The sequence below is a fragment of the Telmatherina bonti genome (assembly GCF_933228915.1).
Source record: "Telmatherina bonti genome assembly, chromosome: 17".
NCBI classification, from domain to species: Eukaryota; Metazoa; Chordata; class Actinopteri; order Atheriniformes; family Telmatherinidae; genus Telmatherina; species Telmatherina bonti.
Window position 1 is genome coordinate 19695902 of NC_136615.1, and position 23786 is coordinate 19719687.

Sequence of the window (23786 nt, forward strand, 5' to 3'; positions counted from 1 at the left end):
TAGTTTGGTGCATGTAAAGTCAAAGGATGAAATGTTCAACAGTCAGCATTGTAATTGTGTTTTTATGTAAAAAATAAAAAAAAACATTTTAAAAAAAAAAAAAAAACTTCTTTTACTGCTATTAATGAAAAGAGTAAATGTCTGTGATTTTGAACTCACCCCAAGAATCTTCTGCTGGCATCGGGCACAAGAAGGAGCAAAGAACTGCTCATAACAACGCACGCAGTACACCTGGTCTTTCTCTTCAACAAATCCACGGTCTGCCAGGGAGGAATGGCAGTGAGCACAGTTGAATTCCTCAGGGTGCCACGACATGCCCATGGCCACAAGGAATGGGCCCCTTGTGAGAGCAGGTGGGGGACAGGAGATTAAGCATACATACAGTTTTAGTCAAGGGTTCTCCTTACACTGATTGAGCTGTGTTGTTAGTAAACCATATTTTATTGATCCACAGCCTTGACTGTCAATGAAGTCTTTGTTATGTACCTGATGACGTTGTTGCACTTGCAGCACATCGGGGTGCGTGTACCAGCTGGGATGTGCTCAGCCCTCTGCACCAGAGAGTTCAGGTCCTCTGGATGTGGCTGTGGAGTGGGGAGGTCAGGTCCTTTTGGAGCAATACTTCCAACTTTTCCAAATGAACGACCTGCTCCAACTTTAGGAAGACCTGAAGCAGAAAAGTTACGAGTCAAAGCAAGACTGCAGAACATGAGTAAAAGTAGGAGCTGATCACTGATTATGACTAAATAATCAATGCTATTTTAATTTACTTTACTCATTAATGAGATTTTCCTTAGCATTGCTGGCAAAGAAATAAAGTTTGTTTTGTCTGATTATAAACATGACAACACTGTATTGGAGAGTTGGAGAGTCATAAGTGCAGTCAAAAACAGAGGCAACTCAAAGGTTCACACTAAAATAGTCATTTTCATGATTACACATTTTCACCCAGCTGAATTAGTGAAAATGTGACAAAGATACCATGTGTCAGTGGGAATAAGCCAAGTTGGAGGTTATAAGAAATTAGATTATATTAATATAAATATGATGAAAATTAAATCAGTATAAATGTATAGATAAAATGTGTTTCAACACAATGAATGTTAATTACAGGAGGACAAAAGTGTTAACTTTTAATAAAAAGGTAAAAACATCTGTAGGATGCTTTGTAAATGACTGAAAATACCGACATATTTTAAAGCATGTCTGAAGGAGGCTCAGAGTCCCTTGTAGCTCCAAACACACGGAGCTCCTCCGTGGTGCTTTACTGAATCTTTAAATGAGGGTTGGACGTTAAATTCACCAAATAATTAATTCATGCGAAAAAATAAACAAATTAAATGTTAAGTAGTAAATTCCACTTAACTAGCCCTCTTCCACGTGGCCATTATGCGATATGAATCTGTTTACTTGAACATAAGTGTGTGTTAATCTCATAAATAGCAGCCAACAGAAAGCTGCAGTGTCCGCTGCTGTTCCTCCCTCTAACAGCCATTTCATAAGGAAACTGTGCTCAGACAAATATCATGTCTGGTCTTGTGTGAAAACAAACTTGTGTGTTTTTATTTTAGTGGTAATGCTTATAAAATGACCCCTGACCAGTACCTTTCAGCAAATATTTATACTGACCAGTTTGATGTCTCATGGCAGGGACTGCTGAATTTCATGAGTAGCTTTCACACAAACTAAAATCCATAATTCTGAATTTAACAATCGTTTTAACACAGGGGATCTTGGGAAAAGCCAATAACTTGAGCTCATTAAGTGGATACCTCGACTTTTTATATGACCCATAATGTTAAATGACTTAGTGTAAGGTATTAAACCTGCTATAAATGTTCCAGCTTTGTAGCAGGAATTGAGCAAAATGGGACTGCCCTCTGTAGGCTAAAAAAAGCAACAACACATAACACACCATCCTGGAAGAGGCAAACCACAATGATCTAAGAGGCAAGAAAGAACAAAAGTCAACACAGAACAGGTGTGGATTCCTGCACATTATATGTTGCTCTACCTGATAGACCTCCAGGTAGCAAGGAGGCTTTGTTTTGGGCTGCAGGAGTCTTAAATGTGGAGGCAGGGGCAGCATTCCCATTCTTGGGTGCTGCTGCAGACTTGGAATATGTCTTTGCAGCAGGAGATGTGTGCATTGTGGGAATAGCTTTGTCAGCTGGCTCACTAGGAGACAGATACACACGTCATATAAATCATGACACATGACAAACACATGCAAAGACACTACACTGGATTCACCTCTTCTTCTGATTAAAATATGAAGCTGCAGAAACTGATTCTGTCATCACTTGTGTTTCAGTTGCAACAAATCTATGAAAAAGAATAAAATCCACAAGTAGCAATGTGTGTAACTAATTAGATTAAATCTGAATATAGACTGGTTCATTTGACCTGCAGTTTGGTGTTTCCAATGCAGGCAAAAGAAAAAAATACATAAAAATGCAACATAAATATTGTTTTGTGCTTGAATATGTGCTGCCACCCACTGTTCATATGTATCTACAAGTAATGACATGATGATATATTACAGATGATGATGCCACAGAATTTACTGTATAAGTCTCTCCTTAGATAAATTCTTTCACACTCAACTTTTATTATCAATTAAAATTCTAAATTGTAATTCTGCTGGGCTTATAAAGAGGTTGCTTAGATCGTGCTAAAAACAGGAATGACAAGACACCATGATTCAGCGAGGGTCAATTTTCCCTGGTGGTGCAAAACCTCCAGTGACAACACATTTCCAGAGGAAACATGGAGCGGAAATATTTCCAGTCTCCACCTTGTAAGCTTCTATTGCTTTCCTCTCCAACTGGACCTTCTAAGTATTTATCCAAATATCTCTTTATGTAGGAGTACCCTTTATGTTACTTGAACTTGAGCCATTATTGCAGATTGAGCTGTCAAGAATTCATTGTTTTGTTTTTGTTTTTTTTTTAATCAAAATGTTGATAATCTCGTGTGTACTTTCTACGCTAATCCTACATGTTACGTGTTTCTGTTTGAATTCCTGGTAACCTCATACAACCGATTCAAAGTAGATGACCCTTTAAACAATAAAGTAGTTATTTTAATCTCTTCTGTTCACAAAACAAGACAAAAGATAAACTTTACTTCCACAAAACAAAAGGAAAATAAGAAAAAAGGTAGGAAAAAACATAAAAGCAGTAAGGAAAATAGTTTATTGAAGCAAAACAATGAAAAGCTGGGGAAAAGGCAGAGACATGCTCAGAAAAATAAAGGATGAAATAAAGAAGAATATGGAGGCTACAGAGCTGCAACTACACTACACAATCTGTTTATGCTGAGTGTATGTATGTATTTGCTTTCAGTCATGCATCACATTTAAAATAAATACTTACACATTAGCAAAGAAAGGGTGCCTTACAATAATGTGAGCATCAAGGTTTGTTTTCTGGTCATTTTGGAGTTAGACAGTCAACAGTGTGTTTACTTCACCAGATAGTTACAGTGATTATGCTAGTATACAAAATAAAGCAATGTCTTGTTCATTATATTTAAAATTAAATAATACATTAGACATAAACTATTCACAACTACACATTTAGCACTCGAGCTGAAACGTCGTGATGCCAGTCTCTCAGCTTGTTGTACTTGTGTCCTATAACTTCTGGATCCAACTTGTTCACTCTGATTGGCCCCATAAGACGGGAGAATTGAAATGAAAAGGAGAAAAGGAGACAGTTGGACAGTTACGATAGGAGAAAACAAGGAAAAGAACATTAAAGCACAAAAACAAGAGAAACAGAAAGATAAAGGGAAAAATCACAGACAACAATCAAAGAGGATTTCTTTTAACAATGTTTGTGTGAAATATTATCCCTACATTTTGGAAAAATCCCCAGAAACAAATCTCATAAAGAGAAGAAAGCAGGAATCTCCTGGCAGAATTGCTGTTAACCGCATTACCACAACTTCTAGTGAATGACACACTAATTATCTGATGAGCTGGTATGGAGGGCAGTCTGTGTTTTTCCTGGCAATTAAAATAGACTTTAAACTGAGAGCAGCATGGTAATGACAACCTCTGCTGACTCCATAGCTGTCTCCAGTCAGCCATCTCCCTCTGGGTTAGAGCTAAACATTTTGTGCAAGAATGAAATCAGGAAATATGAGCTTAACTCTAAATCCCAGGCCCTTACATGTGCTTTTAAGAAAACTTTTTAAACGGCTGACGTTGAACATGAAACCGCGCTCAGAAACGGTAATAATGGAACACATTACTGACATGACTGCTGATGTAAGGAAATGCATGGACATAAAACACAGAGGTTGCTGAACGCAAACATGCACAAACACATAGTAAATACATTTATATTAGAAAATCTCCATTCACTTACTTCTTTCCATTATTCTCTGGAATTTGGTCTGGAACGAGGAAAATAAAGACACCAATGAGAAAGTAATAAAATGCAGAATATATGGTCAGTGAGAATGTGGGCTGACAGCCTGCTTGTTTTATCTGTGGAGACTAAAGCTAAAAAATGATAAAGTGAACCCTGACAGTTCGCCCAGGTCCATTCTGGGAGCTTATTGCTATAAGAACAGCAAGAAAACTTGATATTTGTGTAATTAATGATGTATATATCATATTTGATGCACACAGTTTCTGAGGCTTCTTGCATCACTTAATGGCAAAAACTTTGCTTAAAACCCCATTGAACCCAATCTGATCCTTGTCTTCTGCCCCATGGTGGGAACCTTTTGCACTGCAGTCGTTTTGACACATCACATGGAAATAAACAGTGGGTATGCAAAAACCCATATTTGTTAATTATTTTATTTACATTTTGTTAAAAGGCAAAAAAAAAGCATTCAGATAAAAAAAAAAAGACATTTCTCCTCATTATTTCTTGGGTTAAGCTTTAAATGGTTAAAGCTACTTTTAGTAAAAACAGTAAAGTTACGTTTTCCATGAACTAAGCCTGAACCAATTCTCACCATTCTCAGTGCCAGTCAGCTGGGCCAGGATCCGGAAGGAGCGAGACTGAGAGGTGCCCGTGCGTGGGTGCCAGTCCTCCGTGTCCTCAATAAGACGCTTCTTGCTGGCATCACTTAATGGGGACACGTTGTTTTCAAACTCCACAACAGGTTTCCTGTGCAGCCAGAGGAAGAACCATGAACATGTATAAATGGCAAGAGAAGATATTTGCATCATCAGCAGATAATATTGACCTCTTCAGAGCTCAACATTCAAGGTATTATGGAATGAATTGTTTAAGTATAAAAGCATAAAAACTTGATCTTGACCAAAGGATTATAATATTCAATTCAAACAAATGCTCACACGTCCACTCTTGCTAACATATTTCATTGCAAGTAACACACACAGTGCACATAACAGAGATAAGTTGTGCAAAAAGTGCTCCTCACATGATCCAAATCACTCCATAAGATGCATAACACATAGTGACCTGATCTACGGTGTCAGTTTTTTTTTATCATTTTACCTCCTAGGTTTAGCTGGAGGAGCTCTGCAAATGACCAATGAGAACATGGAGGAGGAAAATAGACAAAGACAAAAACCCAAATTTAAAGTCATTAGTTGGCAAACACACTGTGACAGTTTACCGTTTTAATTTTTACTTACTTAAGAATTTTCTCTGGCTCACTATTAAAGGGGGAGGCCACAGAATAAAAGTTAGCCACGTAATAAAAACATATAACTATGTACTTGAAAAGTCAGGCCATCTTAATAATTAATTAGGTTGATGAACAACAGTGAGCAAGTGAAAAGTATGCAACTAAATAGATGGATTTAAGTAAATCAGCTGCACATTAGCATGAGTAAGTGTTGCACCACAAGATGGGAGTGATGAGCTTTCTCAACATAACATCTTCTTCCAAACATATTTCTGACCAAAGCTTTAAAATGCAATAATATTCTATTTTGAACGTCAACATGCACAGTTTAGTGTCTGCGTTCTGCCTCACACTGTGAGTGACTTTTGGAAATTTGTGCAACTTGTGTTTGATCACAAAATGCACAAGTCAAGCCATTTTTAGCCAAAGCAGAATATACTGACATTGATTTTTACTGTCCTTTATTAAACATACTGACACTGGCAGCAGATAAGGCAGACAGATGCAAAGCTGAGGGGTGTTACAGTAAGAAGTGAGAGGTGTTCACAGGTCTGGTAGCTCCGGCAGTAAACGCAGCACCGCCTAGCATAAATGCACCTGAGAGAATGAATAAGCTGACCCCCACTGGGTGTCCGCTGCTGTCCCAGCTGATTATTTGCAGGTTTGTTTGGCTCTTGAAATGAGTGAGTCAGGAAAATGAGGGTTAATTTAAAGAGGTGTCAGCATGCCTTTGGTAATCATAAACCAGAGAAACTTGGAGGCTACAGTCACATTCCACGTGGTTAGACAGCTACTGAAGCAGTCATTTTCTCACTCATAGAACTAACTTGGTGTTTGCCTCTTCCTCCTCCTATGGGCAAAGAAAGGGTACACAGAAAACAATTGAAGCCAAGAAGGAGAATAAATAGTGCAGTTGGAAAAAGCAAGCACAGTCCAAACAAAAAAAACCCTTCTGAGAGAATGTGCACAAAGAAAAACACAGAAACCACAAAAAAAGGCATGAAGGTCTGAACACAAAGCACACACACACTCACATGCTTCCACAAAGACACTCCAACAATCCATAGTTTGAAATAAAAGAAAGACAGAGGAGATGTAGAAGAAATGGATAACTTTTCAGGCATAAATTGTTTTAGGATTTTTTTTTACATCAAAAAACTGTTTGGAGCTTTTAAAAAGCTATCAGACCAAAACCAGAAAATGATGTTAAATAACCCCGAACAAACCACTGTCACAACTACAGAGTTTGTAAAGTTCACAGGAGAGCAAGTATTCAGTGGTGACTGAAAGCCAAGACTTCTTTAGATAGATCTTAATTATCCTGATTTTTAGATGACAGAAAAGAGGAAGGAGTGGTAAAGTACTTAACATGAATGTAAAATACTTAATATTCATGTTAAGTACTTTACTGATAACTGCTGATAACTGAAAGCTAAACAGTGAACAAAAGGTCTGCTGATGAAGCTCAAACACATCAATTTCCCACGTCGTTGTTGCTGACAAATTTCTGCTGACAATTAACCATCATACAAATAAAAGTGATGCCTTCAGTCATTCCATATTAGTGTTGTCTGGCAAATTAGCAAATCTGACACAGCGTCTCGTGTCTGCTTCAAGTTACAGGCTCTGTTTCTTTACTCGGCTTTAAAAACCAACGTGAATCCAAAGTGATGCTGTGGTCTCTGGCTTTGCACTTCAGTCTGTGATAGTAAAAAATTGACATTTTTATTTAAATTCAAGTAGTTAAGAAGGAAAGATGAAGCACTTTGTGATAAACAGGTGGTGCCTTACAGCAACAACCCCCAAAAAGGGAGAAAATCAACTTGTGAAAAACTAGAAAAAAGAAATTGTGAAGGACATCTGTTTAAAACTCATCCACTTCTTGTTACATGCATGAATGGAAACTATTCAAGCAACTTTACAAAAATGATCTAAATCACCTAAAGTACTTGTAATCAGTCATAATGTACTAATTTAAACAACGATCTGTCCCTGGTTTCGAGAAGCACGGGGCTGCTGGGAACTGGGATAATTAGAAACAAATGTTACACCAGCGGGTAGTTTTGAACAGAACGCTTGTTTGAGCAACGTCAGTTGCTGACATGCAGGCAGTGGCATCGGTTACTATTTTGTCTTGGTTCTTCTCCCCCTTGAGTTGCCCTGAACACGACTTAAACAGAATGTAAAAGAGCTGCAGACTTTCCTTCCATGCAGCTGAATGAAAACTTAGACAATGGGCTGTTTTGATGTTTGCTTTTAAATAAGATACATATTTTGAGGTGACTTCTACAGTAATGTGGTATGAAGTAACGGGAAGATCAGAACAGGAGATCATATAAACATCAACAGAACCACAAAAATGTCCACTAGTCTGCCGCCTCTGTGAGCTACATCCTCCGAGTTTGTTAATTAAAACTTTCAATGAAATTAAATTTCTTTAAGAAAAAGGCGTAATGTAAGTGAAAAGGTGTGTGACACCTTGGATGGGTGGGTGTTACCTACCCATTGACATGCTCTGTGAGCCCCTGGCTCTCCAACAGACCTCGCCTCTGTCCCATAGCCACCTCACAAGCGTTGGCGTTGGAGTACAGGTTAATGGGAGTGTTATAGACGGAGGGCTGTGGGACATTAGGTTGGGAGGAGGGGGCTGTCACTCTGGCTGGAGAGGAGGAGTTAGATGAGGAGGAAGAGGCAGATGGGGAGGTGAAGGCAGAGCGACCGGGGCTGCTTTTGGGAAGTGAATTTACAGGAGCTGAGTCCTGAGCAGTGACGCTTGACTTCAGCAGAAACGGAGGCTGCGGTGGTTGAGAGGGGGCAGCTGGTGTGAAAGCCGACGATTCAGAGGGGATAGAGGCAACTTTGGGAGCACCAGGAGAGGACGAGCCTGAAACCCCACAGCTGACCCCCCCAAATGGCCGAGCTGTCTTGTTGTAAGCAGGACTGGGCTGATTTGATGGTTTTGTGTGTGTGTTGCTTGGCACGGCGTGACTGATTGGCACAGGCTTAATAATCTCCTGAGGTTCATCCTGGGTGAAGATGAAAACAAACAACATGCACATACAGCAAATCCACAAAAACAAACTTGTGCAAGTGACTCAGCGTTCCCACCTTCATAACACAATCACATAAAAACGGTGCTCTCACGCTGCTAGGTGAAGGAAAGCTTTGACTGTGCCAAATAAGTTTTAAGATGCTCTAAAATGTGTAATCTCATGTCAGTTATACATGCCAACACAGCCTGTCAAATCATCTCAGAAGGGGACAATGAGCATGCTATAATTATCTATAATTATCAAACTAAAGGTATAAATGAACATTTTACTTCATACCTTGTGCACGCCATCACTAGGGACAGTGGACGGTCTGTGAAGACAGAAAGTAGATTTATTAAGCAACTGCTCATACAACAACAACAAAAGAATAATGTTTGTTTCCTCTCTTTTTTTCTTTTTTAAGTGAACTGCATCAAAAAAGGATGAGATGAGACTATAGCTTGAGGTTGAACGTCTGTTGTAGTGAACTCTGAGTGCACAGGTTACAGAGAAATCTTTAACTCAACTTCACCTTGTTCTGGTAATTACTCTTCTTTTTGCGCCAAAAAACCATAGAAACAAAGCGTTCTTGATCCATATGCCTTGTGGGTAATGAAGTTCTCGCATGCAAATCTGAGCACATTAACCTATGTCAAACTCTGGAACAGAATAATTTTTTTAACCATTAAATCATCAAATTAATTTAGTTAAACTTTTAACTCAAACCTCTATGAATTAAACCATGAATTAAGAATTATTACCAACACTTATATCATTCTTCAAATAAGTCACAACACTGGTCTTTTACCTGGTGTGCCTGCTTTCTATAACAGCTTCTAGATTGCAGAGGATTAATGGAGTTAATGACCTATAATTGCAGCTGAATTAATGAAGATCAGTTTGGAACACTTCTTGTTTCCAAAGATGAATCACAACTTCATTTACTTTTTATCAAAGGCCATAAACTATACTCTAGGTAAAGTTAGATCAACTTTGAACACCACAAGGTGGAATATGTAAGATTGCATAATGTGCAATAGCCCAGACACACCATCCCATCTGTGCTCCTGGGGGTCTCAGCACCTGCTCACTGGCAAAACTAGGAAGTCTAATTCAGCCCCATTAACACTACGTTACACATTTCTGTGGTGTCTGGAGTTTCTTTTTTGTGTGTGTCCCTGAACTGCTAACAAAAAATCAGAGTTTAAAACTTTCTCTGATTTTGCTGCTATTTACAATTGGAGCAGTCTCATTAAGGAGCTGCCCTGACCTCTGCTGTTTACTTATCACTTCCATTTATGTTCCACCTATTAATGTTACAGTATTGAGGGTGTTTTTATTTGTGCCATCACAGACAGACATTACAGTTTTATTTGTAATTATTTGGTTACAATCTGAGCAAAGACTCAAAAATACTAAGTCTCTCAAAGGGCCTACAAAGGCTTCTTAAGGTTAAATTTATTTTGGACTGTTTCCTGTGGTGGGAATGGAGACGTCACAGGAAAAGACCTCCAAAAAGACCCTGGTGCCTGAGTTAGAACACACAAAATCTATATAAATGCTGTTCGGGCTCTGAAAATTTAGATGATTAATAATAATAACTGCAAGTCATCCGCAAACAGTGTGTTAAAACATGGTTAGCTGTGCAGTGTGTGTAAAAACACCATACAGTGCTTTAAAGCAAGAGTCCACACCTAGACTAGTGTCTGATTTACACTTATGACTGAAGCAGCTGCCACAGCTTTAGCTCCTTTGGGAGACGAAAGCTGCCTGCTCGTCTCGTCTTCTTTCTTATCCGTCTCTTGAGACGTTCTGGAAACTGAAGAATATACAACAAACCTCTCATCCCCTTTTTGTTTTGTTTCCTTGATACTCTCAAGCGCTGTCCATCAAAATATTACAATTTGAAAGGCTTTCGTCATTTTTATTGTTAATGAATAAAAACCATTAGCACAACACAAAACCCTATATGTCAAACTATAAATCTCATGATGCAACTTAAAGTCTTCAAATCCTTTGCAAGTGAAGCATTAAAACTCAAATGCAGACAGAACACAATGTGTGAACACAGAGATAATGTGTCCCTCGTTACTCATAAAAACAAAACTGAACAAAAGCAAAAAAAGCAGACAGTGAGTCAGAAAGGCTGATTCCGGAGCAATCACTACAGTGTGTCCCCCTGGCTCCCTTCCTCTCTCTGTCCTTTATCATGTCAGGAAAACAGTCAACAAACTCACACATTTCCTTTCTGACAGAGCTGAAGTGCAGTAACTGAGCACAGGGGCAGGTTGTTAAACAGCCGCACCCTGCAGTCCGCTGCGTACGTCATTCCCATGCTTCCATTTACAATTTTCCACTTGACAGCTAATATACAGTCTACTTATTTTCCAATGAGCAACTCCTATGTATTGTATGATTACGTGTAGAGAACCAGCACACAGATAAAGCTGCACAAGATCTAAAGATCAAAAAGCACAACCCATTTCAAACAGAAATAAGTCTACAATGAAGCAGTGTGCATCTGCTATCGGTGTCCCAGACTGGGATCACTGGGCGGATTCATCCTCTGTCTTTTCCCAAAGCAAACTGAACAAACACTTGCCAGGGTGGTCCCCTGAACATCTGCTCCACTCAGCCCCTCTGCTGTCTGCATAGCCAGACCAACCTTTGCTTTGAAAAGACAAACACTGTGGCACTAAGGCGTGTTTGGTCTCTTAGCAGAAATATTGCTTTTTGGTTAATCTTGATGCAAATAGATATTACCATGAGATTAGCTGAGTTCTGCTCATCGAGGGGTTTTATGACAAGCATAGGTTTAACATTCACTCTGGAGCTGAGATTCCTCTGGAAGCTCCCCTTTATTGTGCTTAAGAAATATGTAACAGTAGTAAGAAGAAAAGCCATGAATGAACAGGATTAACATACAGAGCGGTTCTAGCATTACACATGATCAGTCAAACGTGACTGATCATGCCTTTATGTTCAATTTTTCTATGAACAGCATGTAAAATGATTTCCCTTGGAGGAGTAAAATCATATTTTACACTTAACTGTGCTACCACTGAGCACTAGAATACATTTTTCACTCGTGTTAAATAAACTGCTGTAATTGCAAAATCAGAGGGTGTTCTCATCTCCAAATTATTTGAGGTGTGGCAGACTGTTCACAGGACAGAGAAATCTTGCTCCAGGTGAGGAACTAGCTCAGTCTCAACATGCCTCTTCTTTCCTGCTGATCTAATCAAGATACCTAACTTTATTCGATCACGCAAGACATCTGCAGACTTGATCTGTGGACCACATTTTTAAGCTATATACTTGAATAAAAGCTAATAGGTGCTAGATAAAAGTAAACATTAGAACTTGAACCTGACAACCAAATATTATAAAGAAAAAGGTGGTGTGGAGCATGGTTTTCATCAACTCAAACTTCTCCATATACCCTCCCTGACTCACACACAGATGCACAGTCACAGTATAAGAAAATGAGGAGGTTAACAGGAGGAGTAAGCCTGAGGGCAAAACACACTGACGCATTTCCACCCTGCCCGTCTCTCTGAGGGCCAAGAGAAACAATCTGGCAAATGGCATGAATGACTGAATGATGGAGAGGTTAATAGACAGCTTTCTCAGCACACACTCATGCCTCATATATATATATATATATATATATATATATATATATATATATATATATATATATATATATATATATATATATATATATATATATATATATATATATATATATATATATATATATATATATATATATATATACATATATATATATATATATATATATATATATATATATATATACATATATATATATATAGCCTAAAGGAAAAACTGCTCACATTTAAGAAGTTTTTCATTTTTCCTACACTCACTTCAGCATTTCAGATGCAGTGGAAGAAGCAAAACATTACTGATTGTGGAAAAGTTAAAAATGTTTAAATGGTCTGTAGTAACCCTGCAACTCCCAGCATCTGTCTCTGACTTAAAATCTGACACAGATATTTAAAGTTAGAGAACAGAACTTACAAAAGGACTTAGTAGATGATATAAACATTTTAATATTATTTCAAAATCTTCCTTCAACCAAGATCTTCCTCTCACAATAACTGTTGTGATTGCTACCTAAGCGATTCCTGGACAGGATAACCCCAAGAAGAAGAAAAGCCTGAAAAAAAGACATTAGAAAGTAAAAAATGACTCTAGCAGATGGATATTGTATCAGTCATGGAAAAAAAAAAAAAACCCCAACAAAACCCCATAGATATCCTTTGTCTGTGAAAAAAACTGCAGGTGTAAGTAGAGCTGACAGCAGCACTTCATTGGGCTAAATAGCAGAACAGAACATTTCAAGGTGTTGTTTAATGTTTTACAACTGTGTCAGTACTAATAGTAAAAGAAATGCCAGATGCTATAGCAAAGTAAAAGCTAATCAGCTTGTTACCAGACTGCTACTGCAGCTGCTGTCAGTTGCCTCGATACTCCACCAACATGGCTGTTACCCTGTGTGCATGTCTGCTGTTTGTGCTTGCACGTCAAGCATTACCTCTGTGCACTCATCTATGTCAGCAGTCACATGCGTTCTACTGACAGATGGCATCCATGTCATCAATTTCCATGTGCCTCTCTCTGAATAGTGCAGCTTTTCACTGCAGGCTTAACTCTTGTCATGTGAGCTTTACTTGAAAAATGAATGAACAAATAGTAAACTGAAAGTGCAAAGCAAAATATTAAAGTTTGAATTTTATACATTTAGCAGCCCAAGTCAGACAAAAAGTAGACTGAGCGGGCTTTCCCTGAGGTTATATCACTGCAGCCACAACAGAACAAACTACCCTGTAGATCATATGTGTCTTTCAAACACGAGTCTGAGTATTGTAAAAAAAAAAGTCCCCATCGTTTTTTCCTTTTTCTTCCGACCACCACACCACATCTTGCTAAGGCAGCCAAGATTCAGAGGGGGTTCTGGGCTCTATTGGGTTGTCCTCTACTTTACCCTGTAGCCATAGCTTGTTGTGTGAAAAGTTGTGGTTGTCTGCAGATTGAATCAAGAGACACCCTTGCAGTTGAAGGTTTAACGTTTAGTCAAACAAATTTTAAGTTATGCTATTGAAGGAGATAAAAACATACAAAAGAGACATATTGATGTATGTCATTTCCATTTATCATGTAGTGAGAGCTCATGAAAAGCAAAAAAAAAAAAACATTCAAAACAGATCTGCACATCAACATATTAGTACCTTCCATGAGCTTCATAATAAATAAATAAAAACAGAAATGAAAAAAAATTGATCTGGATGGTCTTTGAGGGTTTTGGAAGCAACGCCCGCAGCCTCTTGGACGTGGTGTTTCATGGCACTCCGCTACACATTTCAGTGCACATGAATAAACATCAATTATGCAACTTTCCTAAAGCTGCTTCCCACAACCTCCTTGTAACAGTTAGCAGCTCCATATTTCCATGACATTAGAGCCAAAAAACTTTTATAAAATTAACTGAACAATCCAGCTCATAGCAACATCTTAAATGTCTCTACAAAAGGCAACTATCAGATTAATATGTTCAATAAACTAATCTGTTCTATTAATAAAACTACTGTACCGCTGCAAGCTGGAGGTATTCATGTACAAACCTATATTGTAAAGCCTAATAATATATAAGGATGGATCTATCAATGCTATGATCCAATATAGTTTTAATTCAGCAAATATTATGTGAAATAGAGTTAAACTAAATTTTGACAATTTTCTAGAGTCTTTTACCTCCGTCTGTCACAAACAGATTGTCCTAATTTAGGCTCAACATGCTATCTGTTATGGTTTACTGTAAAGTGGAAGGACAGGATAAGGAAGGCACTTGCTCATTTCCTCTCTTTTGAAAACATGTTTGTTCTTACCTACACACTGGAAAGTTAATCAAGAGTGTGTGCATGTGGGCTGAATTTGTGTGGACAATGCAAAAATACTGCACTTAACAACAAATTCTGAGCTGGATGCCTCTTTTTTCAGTTTCCAAACTAAATAGTAAAGTATCTGTGTTACCACCGTATTATCTTTTTCATAATCCAGTGACTCCAAAAATGTGTACTTTTACATATTTAATTTGATATAGAACATACAGCAAATCACAATCTGGATGAGGAAAAGTCATCGAAACATCATCAGTCACTACAAATGTAGCACCAGACAGTCTTTCTTCTCAGCTGCATGTTTTCACACTCTTCATCCAGATGGTTTGGATTTTCAAGTGTCTTTTAAGGGACTACTTGAAGAATGTAAACTATGATAAAGTGACATAATGGGACAAAACTTCAGTCCCATAAATCATCTCACAGAACTCTTGTAATGTTATGACGTGAGCAGTGTTATCAGGGTTGATCAAATCATAAATCAAATCTGGGGACAAGGATGGGAAAACATGGTGCTTGATGGAGGACATTCCTTTAGGTTTGTACTTGTTAGGGCTGGGCTTTCAACAATCATAAAAAATAAAAGGGTCTGATTATTTTAGCAGTTTCCGCTCCTGCTGTCTTCAGTTGCCAATTGAGTGTCACTGGCATTGCAGAGCTGTGCTGTAAACTCCTCCCACAGCCGCTTTGGTTTCATTCAGACACTGTTCTCGCTAAATTTGCCGACTTTTTTTTGTTAAAATCGACTAGTCTCGCAACTTTTACTGGAGTTATTAGAGACTTTTTGGTGTTTTGGCGACTGACTTGAAGGCACATATTGTTCTGCAGTTACTGTAATGGACGAGCAGCGGGAGTCTCTCCCCGTCCTAAAGCCCTCCCAGGCGGCCAGTGTCAGTCGGCTCTGGCTGCAGGTCAATGTAGAATAACTGCAGTAGGTTGTGGAAGTTCACAACAATATAGGTTATACCAGTGTCAGTGACTGGCTGCATTATTTTCGTATGGGTAGTTCGGCGAGTTAAACACTGTAATATCCATCCCTTACCATAGCAACGTGTTAACCAGCTGGTTCAGATCAACTGTTTTTTAACAGGTGAATGAGAAAAACGCGCTGTAGACTGACAGCGGTTGTTTGGCATTAAACGTACATTGAGGCCAACATAAAATAGTTCCTATATAAGCGGTAAAAGCAGATAAAAGAACTCGGAACCGTACATTAGACGGTTATAATATGACAATTGCTTATAATATGACGTTATGACAGCTTCGCCATCACACAGGCCATTACAGGAAATCATTCCTGCCCACCTCAATAAGACTGTTCAATGCTTCTTCCTCGTGTCTTATATAACATCGCGAATGTTACCAATGTTATTTATCTCCTCTCAACCGTCGAGAACACCAGGAGGCGCAGCGTTGTTTAAAAATAATGGATAATCGTGTTAAATAATCGAGATCTCAATTTCAGTCAAAATAATTGTGATCATAATTTTTGTCATATTCGAGCAGCCCTAGTACTTGTGCTTCATTCTTACTCCTGGGTTTGGGGTATTTTAATAAACATGAGTGAAAAAAATCTTGTTGTTTAGAAATATTAGTTGTTTTTTTTGGGGGGTTATATATATTTTTCTTATTATCAAAGCAAACTGTTTTCTGATCACTAAATGACTAAATCCAAAATTTTCCCACTTCATCTGGAACCACAAATTTTGCATCGTGTTTCATTCCTTCATTCCTCACTAAGTTAGATAAACCAAACAAGAACTCCACAAACCAGTCTCTAAAACTGAACCCATAAACAAAGCAGCCTACAGTCACACACTATTTGCAAAAAGAATACCTTTGTTGTTTGGTGGGTGACTTTTTTTTCCTGTAGTTTACATGTATTATGAGACCAAAATGTTTGATGTTTCACTGTGTATCCATTACCCACACCAGATTATATACAGCTGTGGGACAGGACTATTTTCAGATGGTTTTCCCACGATTAAAGCACAGAGACTCCTTTCTCCTTTGATGTGGTGATGGAATGACAGGACAAGCAAACCAGACTTTGAGTTTTGCTGTCAACATGTTTTACAGCTTTAGAAGTGTGCGTGCTTTGCCTCCATTTGTCTGTGTCTGACCCTAAAGCTGCTCTTCACTGGTTGAAAATATTAGAACTGTAACCGTTCAATCAGGTCAGACTAAAATGAAAAAATGCCAACGACCATATTATCGTCAACATTACAGTCATTATTCAGTTATTTCCTCTTGATAATGCCTTTGCATCCTTTTTTATTTACACAAGTTTTATTTTTGTAAAATGATGATCTTTTATTGTCTCTCCCTTATTTCAAATGTATACTTTGTTTATTACAACTGTGGATTATTTTATTGGAACCTGTCCTGTAGAAGCATAACTGAGATCTATAACACATATTCTTGTGTTTTATTTGCTCTATTTATAAATAAAAAATTGAAGCTGTTAGACACCTTCAGCTAAAAATCTGATGGGAACTGCACATGGATCTCTGACAACTTCCTGTTCTTTGAGATGCATATCACACAGTAGACTTAGGTTAAATAATCTCAGAACATTATGCTTTTGCCTAATGGAAAGAACAGAGCAGCAGGGTGATCGGATACAAATCTCAATGCCTTCTACAGATTCTGGACCATGCGCCACACCAGCAGTGAGGAACATGTGGAGACCATTAGTAAAGAGCGCCTCTGTAATAACCTAGAATTAAGACAGTCCTTAATGTCTTCTGTGTTAAGTATATATGCTTCATATGTAATAAAGTGGCTTTAAAAATAGTCCTAGGTTTTCACTTTTTGGCATGTTCCTGATGGTAAAATGGCATCATTCCCTCAAGCTGAACTGCAGCTTAAATTAAACTTAACTGTCAAGTTGATTTGCATTAAAAATGTTTAATAAAGTCAAAGATGTGAAGCTAAACTGAAGTTTACCGTTACTGTCTTAAAATATACTTTCCCAAACCTTTATTAGAGTATATCATTACAGTTTGCTGTAATTATGAAACAGATTACAAGATACTTAAACTGGTGCTACTATGCAGGAAACAAGTTTTTATGACACGTACCAACTCTTGAGGAGTGAAAAGGAAGCTGCTGTGGCAGAAAAACTACACTGCTTTATGTTAGAACAAAGAACTCATACGTTTATACCAAGAAAAAAGCAAGAGAAACACTTTACTTGTATTTTTTCCCTTTGGACATCAATAATCCATCCATCCATCCATCCATCCATCCATCCATCCATCAAAGATGGGGCCTATCCCATCAATCATTGTAGGCAGGGTATACCCTGGACAGGTCACCAGTCCATCACAGGACAATAATAATATGAACAAATACTTCTTAACAAATGGTCGAAATGACAGTTAATGGAAATGGAACAATAGTAAAATGTCGAAAATTTAAAACAGTAATAGGAAAACAATATATTATAATTGGCATTATGCACCCAAACCCAGTGTTGGAGATGGCTCAGGCAGGTTTACTTCCAAAAACCTTTGATAATATTCATGATAGGCACTGAAACGTTTGCTTTACCACGTGTAGAGCAGGCTGTGAAAGGGTTAATCAATTGTAATAAATTGTTCATTTAAGAAAGCACAGATTAAACAAATATAGAAACTTCTTTCTCTTATCACTAAAATGTCCTCATTTAGAAAATGAACTGTGTTTCTCCTAATTTTCTTTCCCTTCTGTCCTTTCGAGTGTCTGCTTATGTTACTGTAAAAGTGATACAACATAGTGTGTCTGTGTGTGAGGTTGCATCACATTCCTCCTCCTGATAACATCAGCTAACTTCAGGTCTTCCTCTCATCCTGTATAACTGCCTCTACGATGTAACCAACAGTGTTTCACCCCTCATTGCCCCCCCCCATACCCCTCTGTTTTCCCTAACTACTGCTAATTACCAGCCCATTTTAATTCATTATTAATTCATTTAAGTCACCTGACCTCTCCTCAGTCTGCTAGATCAACAAGTCTCCTCACTTTTCTGGTTTTCCTGGGGGAAAAAAAGTCTTCTTTCATAACCTCAAGTTAATCCTCTACAAATTTTTACCCTGAGTCTATGTTCTGCTTTCAAGTTCAAACAATCCTTTGGCTTTGTACAAATTTCTTAAACAAGCTTAAATGCAGGTATTAGAGAAACTCCGCAGGGAAGAAAATATGTGAAGAGGAAAACAATATGAAAACTGACTCTAATGGAGCTTTAAAAGCACCAGGAGACCTGCTCAGTGTCCAGAGGCCAGTGTGATGTTACATGCATTCTACTGATATCCATAGATTGTGTTGCAGTGTGTAAGTGTACATATGCACCCTCTGCGTGCATGTGCAAAGCTGTTACCTCTGCAGAGTGAGGCTTAGATTGGCTGTGCAGGCCTTGATCTTGTTCTGGGCCTCAAGGTGGTTCATGCTCTCTGCAGAAATGCCATTAATAGACAGGATGATGTCTCCAACATTCATCTTGGCTTTGGCTGCTTTGCCTCCATCAGTCAGCTGCAAAGACAGAGAAAGAACTTTGCTTTATCATGCAGAAAGGAAGATAACAAAAGAAAGTTACAGAAAGTCTGGTTTCTGTATCTTTAGAATGTGTCCACACATGTTTACAGAAATCTTTTATCCAACTTCTCTGTTATACTTTTGCATTTGAAACTTGAACGCTTTTCTCGCCCTGCACAGAAAGTCATCCAGCAAAAAAAAAAAAAATGTGGTGCATGCTTATTATGTTGATTTATTTCTCGTAGCCACCAAGCATTGTGATCTCCTTTCCCTTTCCTGTCTTATGTAACCCTTATCAGATCAGATAGGCATCTGATTTTCCTCACAACATCAACATCCCAGCATTCATGGGATAATTCTCCACTACACTTCACTTGTAACCAATCTGCCCATAGGTTTTCATTTTAAACATTAAAATAATTATTGGCAAGTTCATTACAAACACCCAGAAACTTGAACTGAAGCCACTACAGGCCCTTCTTTGCCCTTTGATTAACTAGTTTCTGCAAGGTTGGAATGTGCTGCAGCACAGAGTGGATACTGAGGATATTTTACCCTGAAAAACTGAACAAATATGACTTCACATTTTCTTGTAATTCTGCATCCCAATAAGTTTTGGTCTGATAGCTGGACCAAAATAAAATCTTTCTCCATATTCCAAGTCTTTTGCATGCTTCTTTAAACTCCAGATCCAATTTTTGCCTGCAAAATATACACACAAGGACATTCCTATTTATAGCTTTTTTGGCAACGCATTTGTTGTGCATGTAAATATTGTAGTGATGACAAAAATGCAATTTATCTGTCAGATTTTCTGAAGGTTACCAGCACATTTTCCAAAACAAATAAAAAGTAAGGAGAGCATATCTTTTTAGAGTAGGCTTTGTATGAAGTCAAAGGAGAACCATGTAATACCTGCTGGTTTGGATTAGGAGTGAAACTGCAAGGTCTTAAAAGTGTCGGTCTAACAGACAGTAGTGTAAGGTAACCACGAGGTTTATGAGGTTCACAATCCATTTCCACCTTGTACAGACTTGCATTAAATACATAAAAAGTAACGTAATAAAACCATGCCCGTGTGATGACTCCCTGCCAGATGCAGTGACAGATCAGTGATTATGTAAGCCTGTGCACACCTCATCAATCAGTCAACACACTCTTAGCACACTCAAAGCCTGTACAGCCATGCTGGAAGCCTATAACGACTCTCTTTACTCATTATCTTATATTGGCTTTATTACCATCATAACTTTATGCCATCTGTCAGCACTGTGGGATAAATGAAGGCACAACAAACAACAAAAGCATGAAGTAAAATGAGAGGAATTTGGTCTGATGATTTTGTCTGTTCACACAGCTGAGTGTTGAACTGTGTAAAACAGTGATTTAGTTATCGGGGCAGAAACCAAGATTCCAGCCTAGCACATAAAGTCCACATTTGCAAATTTCTGCCGTTATCTTAAGTTTCTTATCTTCAGGCTCACATTGTTGAGTGAAGCTGTGCATATAAACCAAACCTGACTGAGACAGAAAAACCCAAAACAAGACACCCCCATTTTGCTCCAGCAAAAGAATGCACACAGGTTAGGTAACTAAAAGCAGCCATTGTGCCATTGTGTTTACCTCACAATAACTAAATAGAGGAAAGGAGAAATAGGGAAGGAGGAAGAGAAAGAATGAGGAAGTGACAGCACTGGCGGTTGTGAATGCCACATTTTTCTGGATCATCGTTTTCCTGCATTCCAGACGAATAGTCTCCCTGGTTTAGGAATGTTCCTTAAAACCTAAATAACTTTATACGAGGCTGCTACCAGCATTCTACAAGTGCTTATGGAAGAGGCTTCATTCTTTTTGTATCATCTTTAGATTAGCATACACTCGACCAAATTTTATGAAAGGAGAAGAAATAAATCTGTCCCACAACTCTCTGCAACCATATTCATTTAAATGAATATGAATCAAGGAGAGTGTATGCAGTCTGCGACTACAGTTTTCACTTCTGTGGCTTTTTCATTACTTTTTTGGATCACTAACCCAGAACATAAAATAACACTGTATCTTATGTCATATCTTTATCATTTGATAGTTTATATTATATAGCATCCATTAAGCAGCAGGATGAGAATACATTAGCCAAAAGCAATTTGAACAGCTGTAGATTTCACTTCCGCAGACCCACATCACAGCTTAGTGTTACTGTGGTCAGATTCTCATTGCAGCGTGACTGTCTTTTCTCAATCCTGAAGAATTTATTCGATCATACTTCCTTAACCTCATGACATTTTCCAACAAGTCCAGGAAAAGCGCTTAAGGAAAAGAATATTAGCTTTATTTTATTACTGTTTTACCATATTCTTAATCTTATTTACAGCTAAATAACTAGAGGAAAGTGTGTAGAAAGCATTGCTGAGACTAATGTATGCATACCAGTGTCTAGGACATCAACAGTGCAGTCACATGCTAAGCATCGCTCACAAAAGCAGAGTACTCACTAAACACAGACATCAGAAAAAAAAAAACTTCAACTGAATCACTCACTCCCCATGACCCTCAATCGGACTAAGCGGTTGGGATAATGAATAAATGAATGAATCACTTGCTCATTAACTGCATGACAAACACTCATAGACACACCTGCCAGGGTTTACTGTGTGTGACTGGTGTACTTATAGCAACACAGCACTCTTCAGTACAATAAAGAGAGTGTAAGCACACATGAGAGGTCATCTGGCATTTGGCTCTGCAGTACACCGCTGCACAGGGATCAATAGAAGAGGAAAAATAACAAAAGGGCTGCTGGATATACATGTTCTGGGGATATGTCCCTCCAGTCTGCCTCCCTATGTGTTTTTCTCTTTGTGTGTTAAAAGAGGAAGGAGAGTGAACACAAGGTCTTAACTTCTGTCCTTGTAGGGATGTGATGAAACTCATTATGTAGCTCTATATATGGTAATTCTTCCAACATTTAGTATCGCAAGGCATGAAGAGAGGAGCGAGTTCATGTAACAGCCTCAGAAAAATATGTGTGGTTAACAATATTTAATGCTTTCGTCTGTGGTGAACAGAGAGCACTTTGTGAATCCTGACTTCTTTCACTCAAACGCAGCCTTTCTCATGTGGATACAAAACAAATAGATGTTGAGTAAGAATCCCTGGCATGTGCGGTCTATAAATATAAATCAACAGAGCTCTGAGACACTCATGACGGAGAGAAGATAAGTAACGGACAGCAATGCTGGCTGTGCAGCCACAGCTCTGTCAAGAGAGCAGGCTCTTTCAGCCATGTGTTTTACCAAATCTTATTAGCCGCATCATATAATTTAATGTGTGTTGTAAAAAAGTCGGGACTGTTTTAATCTCTGCTATGTAAATGAAGGAAAGACCATGTAAGGAGGTTTTTGGCAGTATAATTTAAAGTGTAAAAAAAGGTTTGGTGATCTTTGCTGCTTTCCAAAATGAATAGGTTTTCTGTCCAACTGTGTTTACATGAATGGGATTTCAGCCACATAATGGTGAGGCTGCTGTGCTGCAGTGGTCCGCTCCACTCTGCTGATTTTACTGCAGCTGGCTTACTGATAATGACTACTGTAGCCCTGAGAAGTACGACTTCAACCTAAATTCTTTATTTTCTGAGAAAAAGTCTTTGTGAAGAACATTAATCTTTGTTTGTAAAAAAAAAAAAAAAAAAAAAAAAAAAGAAGGCATGTTGGGCCAAACTAATTCCACCACAAGTGAAACAGAAGCCAAGCAGAAGAAGTCATATTGCACCCATATGTCTTTTATTCATCTAATGTGCAGCCATGATCAAATACAGCTATGAAAGCATTTTTATTCCAAAGACTGAAACGCTTATTCTGTAATCTATTTAACAGCATAAAGTTGTATTAAATATTTTTAAATTCTGGGAAGCGCACTTTAAAGAAGAAGTAAACAAGACTTTAATAATCAACTGATCGCTCAAGCATATGAGCCAGCAAAATGTTTTTTTAAACATCACACTGCACCATTGAGGGGACACTAATCATCTCCCATGCAGGTCCGTCTGCAGCTTCCTGTCTTTAGAGAAAGTATGAAGTTAGGAAGAGGGTTGTGGTTGTTTCACATCTATGAAGTCATGTTACAGAAAGCGCCTGTGGTGAGAGTTGGAAGGCCTGAGAGATGCATGTCATGTCTGTGTTGGATGGAGTAATATAGAGGACCTTATATGGAGAAGACCTGGGCCTAATGTTATGTCATCACAAATACACAAAGCAAAGCAGACTGGGCTTTTCTTTCCATGGCATTACAATGTTTCTTTGCATTTATTTTTCTTACATACTTCACAGTTGCTGTTCACAGTGTGTCTTTTGTCATACTCTTATTTTGATCCTGAAAAAGATGAAAAGTCTGAAAACTCTGACATGTTCTGAACGAATTCATTCTGAATAACAATAAGAAAAATAAAAGAAAAAAATCATTGCTACAGAATCTCTTTCATCTGCCAAGAACATTCGATGCACGACAAGTAGAGCTGGGCGGTGATTTACTTGAAATTTCAATACAAGGTGGATTAATGCTTTGTCATTTATTTAGCAGTTTATCTATTTAACTATCTATCTCAGTTTTTTATAAATAAATATATAAAATGTAAGTTATTTCCTTTTCATTTATTAATCTACCAGTTAAATATTTTTAACAACAAATCAAGCTTATT

At 38.1% G+C, this 23786-nt stretch overlaps 1 protein-coding gene across 3 annotated transcripts in view; it reads right to left on the reverse strand.

The window, feature by feature from the left end:
- pdlim5b (PDZ and LIM domain 5b) overlaps nucleotides 1-23786 on the reverse strand; it is a 39318-nt gene that overhangs the window by 1721 nt on the left and 13811 nt on the right. Inside the window, exons 3-12 of one of the 3 annotated variants that reach the window (XM_079256295.1) lie at nucleotides 18939-19090; nucleotides 8949-8982; nucleotides 6447-6469; nucleotides 5627-5647; nucleotides 5487-5510; nucleotides 4978-5132; nucleotides 4377-4404; nucleotides 2015-2178; nucleotides 487-667; nucleotides 160-340 (exon numbers count right to left, since the gene is read on the reverse strand). In XM_079256295.1, coding sequence (XP_079112421.1) covers nucleotides 160-340; nucleotides 487-667; nucleotides 2015-2178; nucleotides 4377-4404; nucleotides 4978-5132; nucleotides 5487-5510; nucleotides 5627-5647; nucleotides 6447-6469; nucleotides 8949-8982; nucleotides 18939-19090 — 963 coding nt within the window. Of the gene's footprint in view, nucleotides 1-159; nucleotides 341-486; nucleotides 668-2014; nucleotides 2179-4376; nucleotides 4405-4977; nucleotides 5133-5486; nucleotides 5511-5626; nucleotides 5648-6446; nucleotides 6470-8121; nucleotides 8646-8948; nucleotides 8983-18938; nucleotides 19091-23786 lie in introns of all 3 variants that reach the window. The other 2 variants (XM_079256296.1, XM_079256294.1) reach the window with 2 other exon arrangements.